Below are 14890 nucleotides of genomic sequence, written 5' to 3' on the forward strand. Positions count from 1 at the left end.
CAGGCACACTGAAAAGAATATGATGTCAAAATGTACATTTTCTTATGTGACAATATGGACACTGATAATACTTTTGGATAAATCAATGTGACTACGCCACTCTCTTTAAGGGGAGAGACCCTGAACCAACTATACATTTACTGTTACTGTTGTGACTAAATATCCCCACTCAAGGTTAACAAGACAGACAGAGGCTTTTGTGTGTACAATCGTTGGACACTTTATTTAAATATCAGCAGAAGGTTTATAAAGAATACTGTGGGCAGGTACCAACACGTGCATTGACCGGGGGCAATAATAACGCTTTGATAATAATAACACGGCACACTGGTAAGACTAATATAATCAACACTGCAAATGGTTAAAATACACTGCGACTGATATTGCGCACACTCTAATGAAATTGCACTCTTGTTAAAACACTGCACACTTAAAAAGGAGGGGAAGGGAACAGCACGGTTATCAATGTGAAGGTACACTGATTTGAGAACTCTTCATATGAACTGAACATAAGGTGAGGCACTTGAGCTTAGCAACTACTAGCAACTACTATAAAATAAACAAAAGGAGAATAAGAGCAGCGGCTGCCTGCTGACCACCAGCCTGTGTGTCACCAGTTTCAGCCTACAATATACAAAAATATCATTACTCACTGAGCACCATCATCATTACATAAAATACATACAATATACTGGCAAGCCCATCTTCCTACCTATAGGCCCAAGGCACCTGTGCACCCAACCGCAGGAGCATGGGCTGACCAGGGTCTGGTTCGGTCTGGCAGTCTACAATATAATACAGAAAAACACATTATTTAAACATACTAAACAGTGTAGGTTTAGTCATAAACCGCCCTGCTGGGTGAATGCAATAAACTCTATTATGTACATGAACCTATGGTTGCTTTCAAACACCATGAATACATAAGTTAACTCCTACCTCAGACTCTGCAAATACACATATGTGTGGTTTCAGGCTCCCACACGAGTCTGCTGCACAGCACCACCAGAGATTCTAGAAGTGCAGTAAATTCAATAAGTAATGGCTTCAATAAGTACTAAAACAACTCATAAAACAATCAAATGAAACATAGCCCGAAATGCATTTTGTAACATACCTCTGTAGTTAGTTTGCAGGCACGGTGCTGGCCACCGGCGAGCGACGCTACACAAGGAACACCACACACACGACGGACGAGAACAAACGTGACTCTCTCTGCTCTCACGAGAGCTCCCCTTACCATATATACGCTGCTGGTGCTGCCTGCTCTAAGCTCCCAGGTCCTAAGGTCCTACTACCTCTCACACTTATAACAATAACAATGTGTACCACACTTATAACAATAACAATGTGTAGTGTGTTACAAAATCGAAAAATCCAAAATAGACCGACATGTTTTGCTTGCGGCCCTTGGACTTGTATTTTGCTGAGTGGGCCCTGAGCCATCTTAAGTTGAGTAGCCCTGTTCTTATGCGTGAGGGAGCCATGTTTTTTCTTTTACTTTTTACATAAAAAATGTTTGTGAAAATGAAAAAATCTGCAATGGGTTTGTATTTAGATATCAAATATCTAAATACTGAATCAAGCAACTTAAAAACTGTCGGGGGTGCTCACAAAAGCATAAATAGATGCTAAAATTACCCCAAATATCTTTGAAAGTGAAATATCACTTTAAGATGTTTACATTCCGTTATCTTTCTCTACATCCGTGTGATTCAGCATCTATTGGATATTTGTGACTGTCAAGAAAGGCTGTTGGATGTTTAAAAATTGTCCTGAGTGACGGACAATAAATATATTTATTAAAAAATTACAGGTCAAGTGAATCCAGTCCGTTTTCTATCATTTGCATAAATTGCGATTAATATCGTGAATCGCTCTTATTTTGGCCACAATAATTGTGATTTTCATATCGTCACATGCGTAGCGACAAATCTGCCGGCTGGAATGTCTGGATAGAGAAAATGACTTTGGTGTCCTTTCCTTAATTTAGCTTCCTTGGTGGCGGGGCGCATCAGGTGAAAGCCGGTATTACACTCAATGTAAAGTAAACAGGTGGGAAAAAATGGGGTTCATGCACAGATGGGATTAAAATGCATATCAATTGAAAAATACGGACTAATACAGTGCACAAAGATTCCAAATGCCTAGTTAACATCCTTGACTACCGGGTTTTGCATTTGTAAATGTTCGGAGAAATACAGACTATACGGGCCGATGTTCACTCCAGTGACAATTGGGGAGTAATGACCAAGACGAACATAGATTTCCAAATGTAAAAATCGATAAAATACATGTATGATCCTAGGCTAGCATGTTGCATACACACCACCAAACTACACGCTGCAGGTTTGTAAACACATTTTACGTACGTTAGGGTGACCATATTTCAAAAACACAAACCAGGACCAATAAAGTCACTTAAATAGCCGATCCACAAGCTCACGATGATGATGTTGAGCTTGTGGATCGGGAATTTCTTGTTACTTGTATCAATTACTGGGATTTTTTTTTCATTTATTTAAATTCATTTACATTTTCACCTGGTGTTTACATCAGGATGGGGACACTTATTTTAGCACTTACTGTAGCACAACTAGTGACTGCACCTTTCAACTGAACAGAACATGGTAAAAGTCTAGTGTGATTTGATTAGACTGTGACAAATGCACATTATATTTATTATATTTATCTGCTTGATCTATGGGTGTTATTTTATACGTGTGATATGTAACATCTGCCCGACTTATGCATGTTATCATATACGAGTGATATGTAACATGTTGGACACAATGAGCAATATGAACATTTCCTATTCACGTGAGGGGTAATGGGTCTGATTAGGGGGTGATTGAATGATTTGTGCCACCCGACGTTACTAATAGAGGGTGCGGTTCAGGGGGAGGAAATCGAACAAACAACCTGTGTAGCAGAAGCGACAGGGAAAGAGAGAGGAGATCTCCTAGGCGCCAGCATTATTGTGTTTAAGTTATAAAGTTTAAACTCAGGAGTTAGCTGCAGCCAAGAGTTAAGAACGGACGAGCCCTGCGGACAACGGACAGACTCGTTGCGTCGCCGCGGGGAATCGAGTGCTGGGTGTATGGATGAAACGCCGTGGAGCGGAGGAATTCTGACGGAGCCGCCGCGGGTGAGATAAACCCAAGCTGTCTGTTCTGTGGATTACAAATAACAGGGGTACCCCGAACGTTGGATATCTTTTGAGTCGTCAGTGCGGATGACCGCTCACTTTACGTTTGGATATAAGGACACAATAGACTTTCGCGAGACCGCGGTTACAAGAGGCCGTTCGGACTTTACAGGGGGATTGTTTGTTGATGTTTGTCAAGCGAGTGGGCGTTCGTCCGAGCAGCGCTCTCTCAATGTTGTAACTGACGTGGGGACTTTGTTTATTGTTTACGGGGAAAGTTGTGATTTGGGTGGGAAGGGGCTTGTGAAAGAAATATGGTTTTGTTGATCGGTTTGTTGATTTATTTCGTTTATTAGGGAAAGAGTATAGGGATAGAGGTTGATTTAAAGCCAGAATTGTATTATTTATTTACCATTTGTTTTGACAATTGTTTCATTTGTGGCTACTTATATAAAGTAATTTAAGTTCAAAACCTGCCGATCCCGTTGTTTTTCCTTTTAGTTAATAACTGTCCTTTCTAGGTAAAGGCCGATTGTTACATGTGGTGGCCCGTACGGGGATCGCAGGTTAAAAAGTAAATACGAAAAGCCACAATTTAATAATTGTCATAAAAAGTAAAGTAAATTAAAAAATACACTGTAAAAAACACAACCGGGGAAAAACGGGACAAAAAGGGAAAAGTACAATGGAACACCAGGGGGAAAAAGCAAAACAGGTAGTAGCGGTGACAGCTGACTTTGAGGAAAGTGAGGGCCCTGATTTCACAGTGCAGCAACAATTGGCCTCATTAAAGGACAAGTTGCAAACCTGCAAAAATGAGGTACAGCAGGTCAGGGGTGACTTTGAAGAAGCAATGGAGAGTGGTATTAATAGGGAACTGAGCCTAAGGGGGTACATAGCTCGCAGGATGCTGGAGATGGAGACTCTCGTCGAAACCTCAGTTGAAGAACTCAGGAAAGAAGTGACTGAATGTTTTATGAGGAGAGACGAGAGGTGGGACAGTGAAGTGGCGCAGATGAAAAAAATCGGTGCATCACACCTAAGGTCCCAAACTCCACCTAAGCCAGACATTACTTTCTGTGGAGTACGTACTCCTCACGGCAGTCCCACCAGTCCCTACCGTCAGCCCGCCGGTGCATCTCAGGGGCCACCCACTATTGCCTCCCATGGCTTGCCCTCCAGCGACTGTTGGAAGAAGATCAACCGACAAAGCGCCTCACAGCCACCGCCCAACCTGTCGTCGGCGCAGATGTGTGAGGCTGTGCCGGGGTTACCATCGAGGGGCGGTGATGGTGTCACTCTAGGATCCCGAGCCCGAGGCGTCCCACCGGAGGTGGAATGTCTGATCCAGAAGTGGCCGTCTGGGTTAACCCTTGTAGGCCTAGCCAGGGCTCAGGGGGCAGACCCCAGGGTAAGAGATCTACGGGAACATCTAGACCAGGCCGACCCGCGAGCGGATCGTGTGGGCTATGAGGAAATCCGAGGAGTCCTATACCGAAGGCGACCATCCAAAGACGGCGGACGGAAATATCAGGTGGTGGTGCCCAACAGCCGGGTCCACTGTGTCCTGGAATATTTCCATGACCGCCCCACGAGTGGTCATCCAGGTCGGCTAAAGACTCTCCTTCGGGTCCTTGAGGTGGCTTGGTGGCCGACAGTCCGCAAACAGGTGTGGGAGTACGTCAAGAGGTGTCACATTTGTCAGCGATGCAGGCCGGAGAATCGTAAGCCGTCCACCCTACTACCGTCCACTAAGGCTGACCAGGCAGGAGAGTCCCTGGGGATCGGCTCGGCCGGGCCGTTCCCGAGGAGTAAGAAAAAGAACACCATGCTGCTGGTCACCATTGACTATAATACCAAGTGGGCCATGGTCAAAGAAATTACACGAAGGGTGGGTGTCTCTCAGTCTAGACGAGCCAAATATGGTAAGGACTGGCGGAAACATGATCAGTTCCAGCCAGGTGATTTGGTCTGGGCGAGAACGCACCCACTTTCAAAGGCATCTGACACAGACTCGTCAAAGCTAGTGCCCCCGAAATGGTCAGGTCCAGCTAGAGAACGAGTCAGATAGGCCCTAAAAATTACAGAGTGAAATGGGAAGTGTTAAAAAGTGGATACATTTTAATGTGGTCAACCTCAAACCCTCCGTTGGGAGGACTTGGAGAAATAGCTTCCAGCTGGGGGGGGGGGGGGGGGGGGACTGTGACAAATGCACATTATATTTATTATATTTATCTGCTTGATCTATGGGTGTTATTTTATACGTGTGATATGTAATATATGGGGAATCGAGTGCTGGGTGTATGGATGAAACGCCGTGGAGTGGAGGAATTCTGACGGAGCCGCCGCGGGTGAGATAAACCCAAGCTGTCTGTTCTGTGGATTACAAATAACAGGGGTACCCCGAACGTTGGATATCTTTTGAGTCGTCAGTGCGGATGACCGCTCACTTTACGTTTGGATATAAGGACACAATAGACTTTCTCGAGACCGCGGTTACAAGAGGCCGTTCGGACTTTACAGGGGGATTGTTTGTTGATGTTTGTCAAGCGAGTGGGCGTTCGTCCGAGCAGCGCTCTCTCAATGTTGTAACTGACGTGGGGACTTTGTTTATTGTTTACGGGGAAAGTTGTGATTTGGGTGGGAGGGGCTTGTGAAAGAAATATGGTTTTGTTGATCGGTTTGTTGATTTATTTCGTTTATTAGGGAAAGAGTATAGGGATAGAGGTTGATTTAAAGCCAGAATTGTATTATTTATTTACCATTTGTTTTGACAATTGTTTCATTTGTGGCTACTTATATAAAGTAATTTAAGTTCAAAACCTGCCGATCCCGTTGTTTTTCCTTTTAGTTAATAACTGTCCTTTCTAGGTAAAGGCCGATTGTTACAACATGGTATAGTGTAAGGTTACTGAATGATAACCAAAAGTCATTTCTACTGGTGATTTCCACAGAGCACCACAAGGAGAGGTCTACAGTATCTAGAGAGATGGCCTCCCAAAATTACTCAACGTTGTCAAAGGGACAGCGAGCGACGAACCCGGGACGTGGACTGTTTGATGCAACGATGCAACCTGTATTAAAGTTGCACAGGATAGGTATGTACTGTTTAATTTATAACATTTAGTCAAGTTGTACAGGATAGGTATGTACTGTTTTATGTACTAGTGGTTTAAACCTGTAGTGTACAGGATAGGTTTGTAGTGTTTTATTGAATACAAGCCCCAAAACACGCTCACTCCCAAATCCGGCGACCTCGGAGCGGTCGCCAGTAGGTATTCTTAAACGTAACCTCAGTAAAACAAATATAAGAATACAAGAACCGCTGGGGGCAAGCGGTCCGTGAAAACAAATCGGGCGAGTGTGTTTACTTTCAGGATTTAATCACCCCGTCGGGTTTATTTTTCAACAATGACCGAATCGCCGTCAATTATCCTTTGCATAAAATAAATCACTTTTGTTGTATAACCTCACAAAACATACAAAAGACCATTATGAATATGACCATACAAATCCCAGCATTAGAATGAAAAAACTAAACAAAAAATTGTCTTTCTGCCCAGAACAAAATCTAAAAGTCGGACACCTAGATCTAATATTTTTAAGGATTAGTTTGATTAAATCTCCTGAATCAATTTCAGGAGATTATCAGAAACCAGTATGGCGCAAAGAGTGAAAACTGTTGGACACGATTCCACACTCTGTCTCCCAGTTCCTCTGCCATAACTCATAACATAATCTGCTAAGAGCTTCTTTTTTTTTTACTTTTCGCACTGGCAGATTCGTCTGATTTCCAGGCTAGTAATACTGTATGGTGGCGTATTGTTATGGTGCGCGAAAGCGGCGAGAAAGCGTGCGAGTGTGGTACTCAAAACATTTTCCCAATGTTGGCAGGTCTGATTGCCAGGTGTCAACCATCTTTAGTCAATTGGCGATGGCTCGTTTAATTTGAGTCAAATGCCTCAGATTGGGCCGGCCGTCACAGCCCTTATTCATGTCACATCAATGTCCTTATTAATAAAGTCCTCATTGTACTTCATTGCAGACCAGTGTGCGGAGTCCAGCCTGAAGGTGAAGATGAGTTGGAGTGTTTCTATTAAACAGGAACTTAAAAACCACCTGGACATCAGTAAGTTTCATTCTCTCTCTCTCTCTCCTTTTTTTGTTTTATTGTAAGGCTATCCTCTTATCAACAGAGAAGTAGAAGAGCATGCACATCCAAACTGGAATATGCTCTCAGCATGTGTTGGTAAATTAGAATGTTTGCAGCAAATGCAATTTTTTAAGAATGAGAATAGACTTATGGTTTGGAAATGGAAAATGTATTTACAGCTGAATTTACAACCACCAAAGCTATGAAACAGAGGAAACACTGCATGAAATATTGTTAAGTTCAAACCTTTAATGTTTTTCTCTCACCCCCCCCCCCTTGTGTGTAAAGAGGAGGGTTTCCCTGAACTGCAGGAGAGGAGCCCCAGTCTGGTCCAGGAGGAACCACAACCTCCACAACATGAGGAGAGGAGCCCCAGTCTGGTCCAGGAGGAACCACAACCTCCACATATTAAAGAGGAACAGGAGGAGCTACTTCAGAGGCCAGAGGCTGATGGGTCAACGTTGACATTACCAGCAGTGAAAGGTGAAGATGATGATGACAACGGAAAGATAGAACCTGTAGCCAGCACCTCAACTGAACACATGAAAACACAAGCTGAAGTAGAGGACTGTGGAACATCACAACCAACGAATGATGAACACATAAAAACACAAGCTGATGTAGAGGACCCTGGTACATCACAACCAACTAGTGATGGACACATACAAACACAAGCTGATGTAAAGGACTGTGGAACATCACAACCAACTAGTGGTGACCAGCTCCTTTCTCCACACTGTTCTGAATCTGACGTCACTGAAGACAGTGATGAGTTGGAGGAGACCAGGGAAGGTCAGTCGGTTGTAAACACACTGACTTCACCCAAGACACAAAATGCGGAAGGACAAACATCGTCTTCAAGCCACAAGCTGTCCCAGGACCTGCCATCGTCAACACAAACTCACTCCATGAACAGTCACACAGGGAAGAAAAGTTTTAGTGGTACAGAGTGTGGCAAAATGTTAAGTTGTAAGGTAAGTCTGAAGAGGCACACAGTTGTTCATACAGGGGGAAAGTCCTTTACTTGCAAAGTTTGTGGTAAAGGTTTTTGTCAAAAGTATCGTCTGAAAACACACATGTGGACACATACAGGGGAAAAACCCTTCACTTGCAAAGTTTGTGGTAAAGGCTGTTGTCGAAGTGATGAGCTAAAACGACACATGAGGACTCATACAGGGGAAAAGCCCTATACTTGTACAGTTTGTGGTAAAGGTTATAGTAAAATTAGTTATCTGAAAATACACATGAGTATTCATACTGGGGAAAAACCCTTTGCTTGTACAGTTTGTGGTAAAGGATGTAGTGAAAGTGGTCAGCTAAAACGACACATGAAGGCCCATACAGGGGAAAGGCCCTTTAGTTGTACAGTTTGTGGTAAAGGCTGTAGTCAAATGAGTCATCTAAAAACACACATGAGGACTCATACAGTGCAGTCATAGTTTGTCAACATTGCTCAGAGTTCTCTAAATATTAATACAATTAAAAATGTTAACCATCAGTTTGGATTTAGAAGAACCTACAGAGTGCACTTGTTATGGTTGAGACACATCTGATAGCATAGCAATATCACTTACAACATGCATTTACCAAAAAATATAAATCTTGCAATAGATTCAGCAGCTTTGCTGCCTTTTTTTAAACCAGGAAGTGAGACAGGGGACCTTAGGATATAGCTAAACCTGTTCATCACTGATTAAACTATGTTTTTGTAGAAGTCTAAGGTGTTGACAAAGATCTTCTTGGACTTTAAAGTACCAACATTTTTACAAAAATATACGTTTAAACAAAGATCACAATAATAGTACATTCTTACACCCATGTTATCAGTACACTTGGTTATTTGGTTTATTTTTTAATTAAACAACAACAAAAAATGTGTTTGAAGTTGTGAATCCTGTTTTCTGGTAGAGGAAACCAGAACAAAACATTGTACAAATCATTACGTAATTCATATATATATATATATAAATGTTATAAGAATATATTTTCACCCAACATTTTGTGTTAATAAGTAATACATTTAAATGTTTTGGTATGCCATGATATTTCCCAATTATTAAGAATGGGTGGTAAACAGTTGCTATGTTGATTATCCTTTATTTTTTATATATATATTTTCATTTTCTTTATCCCCCTTTTTTATCCTTATTATATTTTAAAGTCCATACGTGGTTGGTGCCAGAAAGACAGACAACATCATCATTTAGTTTGATTACTTCTACTTACCTTTTTTGTAAGTAAGTAGAAGTAAAAGTGTTTTTGTAAAGACAAAGATTTGCTGTTATACCTTTTTGTAATAAAGGTTTCACTGCTACATGTCTTTTATTCGTGTTATACATCATTACAGAAATGTTATCGAAAGGTGCCTGATTCACCTCCTCTAATTGTGGAAATCATGTACTTTGGCCTACCTACCCCATAATAACTACTGTGAACGGTAACCGCGCCAAAACACACTCACCCCCATTTTTTCCACGGACTGCTCTTCCCCAACGGTTCCTGTATTTCTTGTATTTGTTTTACTAAGGTTAAGTTTAGGATTAAGCTTGGGTCTAGGCATAGTTTTACTGAGATTACATTTAGGAATAAGGTTAGGTATAGGCATCGTCTTACTGAGGTTACATTTAGGAACTAGAAAAAGTGCTCCTCGGAGCACAGGTCTCCGCCAGGTCAGGTAAGTTATTGTGGCCTCCTGGTGGCGCTATAATAGGCCAATGTGAAAAGGGTGGCATTTCTTCCTCGGCCAAGTGGGAATGTGCGTGCAAATTTTCACGGAAATCGCACGCCGCGTTCATGATTTCAGACATTTTGTTCAAAACGGACCAATCCTGCAAACTTTGGAAGTCAACCTTAGTCAATCAGGATGGAATATGAAATATCGGACAGATGCGTCTTGATAACATGACTATAGAGATACTGTGTACCGATTTGTGTGATGTTTGGATAAAATCTGAAGGATTAATATCCAAAAATGTATTTGACATAAGTCGGCCTCCTGGTGGCGCTGTAAAAAGCAGATGTGAAAAATGCAGTGCAGATGTTTTTCCTTGGCCTCTAGGGAGTAGGCGTGCAAAGTTTCACGCAGATCGGTGCAGTTATAGTTAAAAATGCAAATCGGCCTGTTATAGCGCCACCATGAGGCTGATGTGAAAAGTTTTAAGTGCCATTTCTTCCTCGGCCTAGTGGGAATGTGCGTGTGCAATTTTATGCAAATGGCAAGCTGCGTTCATGATTTGAGGCAGTTTGTTCAAAACGGACCAATCCTGCAAACTTTGGATGGTAACCTTAGCCAATGAGGATGGAATATGGGAAATCGGACAGATCAGGGTTGATCACATGACTATAGAGATACTGTGTACCGATTTGCATGAGGTTTGGTTAAAAACTGTAGGAGTAATGGGAAAAAATGGGTTTTGCACAAATCGGCCTCCTGGTGGCGCTATAACAGGCCCATGTGAAAAAATTGAGGCAGAGGTTCTGAATTGGCATCCAGGGAGTGTGTGTGCACAGTTTCGCAGCGACTGGGCCAACGGTGCCGGAGATTTGGTGCTAACACACAGACAGGACACACGGACGGACGGACACACGGACGGACGGACGGACAGGGGCGAAAACATACTCTCTCGCCATGCCTTTCGGCCTGGCGGAGACAATAAGGTTAGGTGTAGGCCTACCCCATAATAACTGCTGTGAAAAATACAGGCCTATCCCATAATAACTACTGTTAACAATACAGGCCTACCCCATAACTACTGTGAAAAATACAGGCCTACACCATAACTACTGTGAAAATTACAGGCCTACCCCATAATAACTACTGTGAACAATACAGGCCTACCCCATAACTACTGTGAGCAATACAGGCCTACCCCATAATAACTACTGTGAACAATACAGGCCTACCCCATAATAACTACTGTGAGCAATACAGGCCTACCCCATAATAACTACTGTGAACAATACAGGCCTACCCCATAACTACTGTGAACAATACAGGCCTACCCCATAATAACTACTGTGAACAATACAGGCCTACCCCATAACTACTGTGAGCAATACAGGCCTACCCTATAATAACTACAAAATTTTCAAATCATGATATCTTGGGTTCTGAACATTTTTTTTTTCCCATGACGTCTTAGACGTCACGTGGCGCTCAGGGCTTAACAATGGCGATAAAATGTGATGTCTTAGATGTCATGTGGCACTGAATGAGTTAATCCAGAGCGATTCACAGTAAGCAAGGACAACACAAGAAAATACATCAATTGCATAGAAATAGTAATCTAATAATAAAGTAATACATAAGTAAACCAATGATCTAATAATAACTAATACGTAAACACACACACACACACACACACACACACACACACACACACACCGCATACACATACACATACACATACACATACACACACACACACACACACAAAGAAGAAGTAACAAAGAATCACAAAACATCACAGACATTAGTACTCAATAAAACATAAAGCCGGTAAACATACAAACCTATTTGTTAAAGCCTCACTATGTAACTTTTTTTTATGAATAAAATGTAATTTGGTAAAACGTGTATGGTAGAGTATGTTAATACAATATAATGTACCTATACAATTGGGGTGGATATATTTTGTCTCCCTGCTCTTCTATTGAGGCATTTAGATCGTGTCAAAGGTCATATCTCACCTAGACACAGGATCTGACATGGATTTTGACCTGATGGTCAAGATTCAATTTATCCCCTGAGCAAGCAGGCAAGGCTCTATTAGCTCAATGGTAAAAATGTCAGCACTTGCGCAGGAAACTAGGCTCAAATCTGGGGTAGAGGAGTTACAGGGTGCTTCTTTAAATAGCCAAGAATGAAAATACATTGTATTAAGCTAAATTGGCACAGAAAGTTAATTCAGCTCCAGCTCTTTAATAAACAGAAAATACATTTTCAGCTGGATGACAACATTACACCAATCAGGAGAGTACCCATATATCAGCTTAAATGTTATATTGTTCCAGTTCCAATTGTGTCTGCTCATTTCTTTGTCATCACTTCCAATGTCACTTGTCTAATATGTATCTATGTATCTATCTATGTATGTAATATCCTGTCTGATTTATCTATCCTGTTTGGAGAAAATTGGCATCCCGCTCTAAATTACTTTTTTAATAAAGCGCTAAGAGACGGGGAGACTCCTGTTACTGAACAAACACTCTATATAGCAATGATTATTATCAGAATATAGAGCAATTCATGACTTATCTTAACAAAATAAAATCACTTACCCCACCTTTAAACATTATTGGAGTAACTATTATGTTTACACTCTGAATACTATAACTATGAAAAAGTTTAAACTGCAAAACAATTGTATACAACATATAGGGGGTCCCTACTTCATCATCATGCAGCTAAAGGGTCTTTCTTGGGCATGAAAAACATTGAAGTCCCCTGACTTGGTGAAATTATGTGAAATGTAATGTCAACAGGTTGGGGTTGTGTTGGCAAGATTTGTAGTCAAATGTGTATTTATTCTACTTGTGTTCAACCTTGTAGAACACAGTCTAAATGAATTCTCTCACACCAAAGTGCTCATTTAAATTTGACCACAGCTGTCAATCTAACAGCTGACTTCCCCCCTATGGAATGAGACTTCTACTTCTACTCTCTGCGTCAGCATATAATCTGTCCCAGCAAAAGTAGTTAACATAGCATCCCGATCATTTTAACCACTTTATCCATTTATACGTTGGCTATTCAAAAATATTTGAAAAATATTGCAAATGTTTTTACATAAATCTTCTCTTCCCCTGGCACAAATCATTTTCAGATGGGGGTCCACGGGCTAATATGTGTCAGTTTTAAATTAACATGAACATTACAACAGGAGTGTGTTGTAATCTTCATACACATCAAGATCTCAGAGCAGACCTAATAATGCCATCATTCTGGTTCAGGTGTTTACAGCAGAGAAGCTGTCAAACACCCATAATTCAGTTGATCATGATGATTATTGGAAAAAGTTAAATCTATTATTGTTTATCCCATTAAGACCTGAGGCCAATTCTTCAAATGCCATCAGTATAGTCTTCAAACTTTTCCGTGCCAAGGAGGACCTACAAATTGATATATATTTGGCCGTGGAGACCCCCATCTGAATATGTTTTGTGACAGGCACCCCCAGAAGAGAAGATTTGTGTTAAAAAATTGCAAAATGATTCAACATTTTCAAGATGTAAAAAAAATGTTGAAAAAATAGCAGATATACAAGCTTGCAGTGCGGCACGAAGTGCCACGCTGTTTTATTATGATATTTACATCAGCCCAGCTGTGTTTTCTATAGGTGTTGCAGATGGGAGACTGGTCTTGGTCATGGTGTTGTTGTGTGTGGCTCCCTCTGTTGGATTAAACACACATTGATTGTGTTGATTCATTTCAGGTCAGAAGCCTATAGCCACCACCCACCATTAAGGCAGACCGTTGCCTGCCCATGTGAGCTCTTGCCTGCCCCTGAACGACTGACCGGAATAAAATAAAATCAAAACGTCTCTTAACGATGGATGGACAGTCAGCAAATCACCGTGTTCCCCCCAACACCTCCATACGTGTTCATACTGTCGGAGCGTCACAAACTGCATGCACATTTATGTTTAAGAAGAGTGAATAAGAGTGATTAAGGAGCCATTGTATAACAAAAGATTAGACTACTGGGGAAATGGGCAGCAATTCATCTACAAGCTCACAAACGCCTCGCGTTGTGAGCTTGAAGATCGGCTATTTTCAAAATGTTTGCCTCTTTTTTATGCTATTTGACAATTTGGCCAATGTTTGTTGATTACTTTTTGTGCTGTAATGGTGTTTTTCTTTGTTGTCTTTGTTACCCCGCTAAATAGGCAGACCAAAGTGTAGGTTATAAAAATAGCAATTATTTTATTATAGAAAAGTTTACAAAATGGTACTTTCATTTATTTATTATCTATAGAAATGGTTAAAAAGTGTTGGAGCAAATACAATGTGAAAAGACTGGTACAAAAATAAAGTAAAGCAAACATAAATCAAAGGGAAAAGGAACAGCGGTCCAACAAGTGCCGCTTGTTCATAAGGTGTATCTATAATCAATGACAAAAGCACAAGGGTCAGTGTATAATATGCACATGGCATGATATCATATCACATCAACACAATATAATAAAATGCATTAATGCCATCTACAAAATGACATATATATTACAATAGGCAAACCAATAAAAGGAATACCTTACCATATAGCTCTTAAGTTTTATGCTCAGTGGTGTCACACAGGCAAAACCTCCCTCTCAACAGGTTAGACACACACACCCCACAGAACAGGCCCTGTCTCCACCTGTATCTGTTGAGCAATGACATTATACATGAAAATTTAACAGTGTTACACAGAAACAAACTACCGCACATATATAAACCCCTGTTCACCTTGGCACCTACATATAGATATACTCACATTTCTTCAGTTTAAATGCCCATATGTACCAAAGCAGCCACCCCAAACAATGCACCGGCACGACAGCAATACAGTGGAACAGACCTGACAACATAAAAACATTTCTTCATTGTA

The 14890-nt window shown here is 41.2% G+C and overlaps 1 protein-coding gene across 1 annotated transcript in view; it reads left to right on the plus strand.

The window, feature by feature from the left end:
* LOC308103030 (uncharacterized protein) overlaps positions 1 to 14890 on the plus strand; it is a gene marked incomplete at its 3' end in the record, with an annotated part of 56438 nt that overhangs the window by 1144 nt on the left and 40404 nt on the right. Inside the window, exons 2-3 of the mRNA XM_080452882.1 lie at positions 6103 to 6246; positions 7194 to 7277. Of these exons, the coding sequence (XP_080309008.1) occupies positions 6103 to 6246; positions 7194 to 7277 (228 nt within the window). The remainder of the gene's footprint in view (positions 1 to 6102; positions 6247 to 7193; positions 7278 to 14890) is intronic.

This window comes from Gymnoscopelus braueri (genome assembly GCF_963280865.1).
Source record: "Gymnoscopelus braueri genome assembly, chromosome: 16".
Taxonomy (NCBI): Eukaryota; Metazoa; Chordata; class Actinopteri; order Myctophiformes; family Myctophidae; genus Gymnoscopelus; species Gymnoscopelus braueri.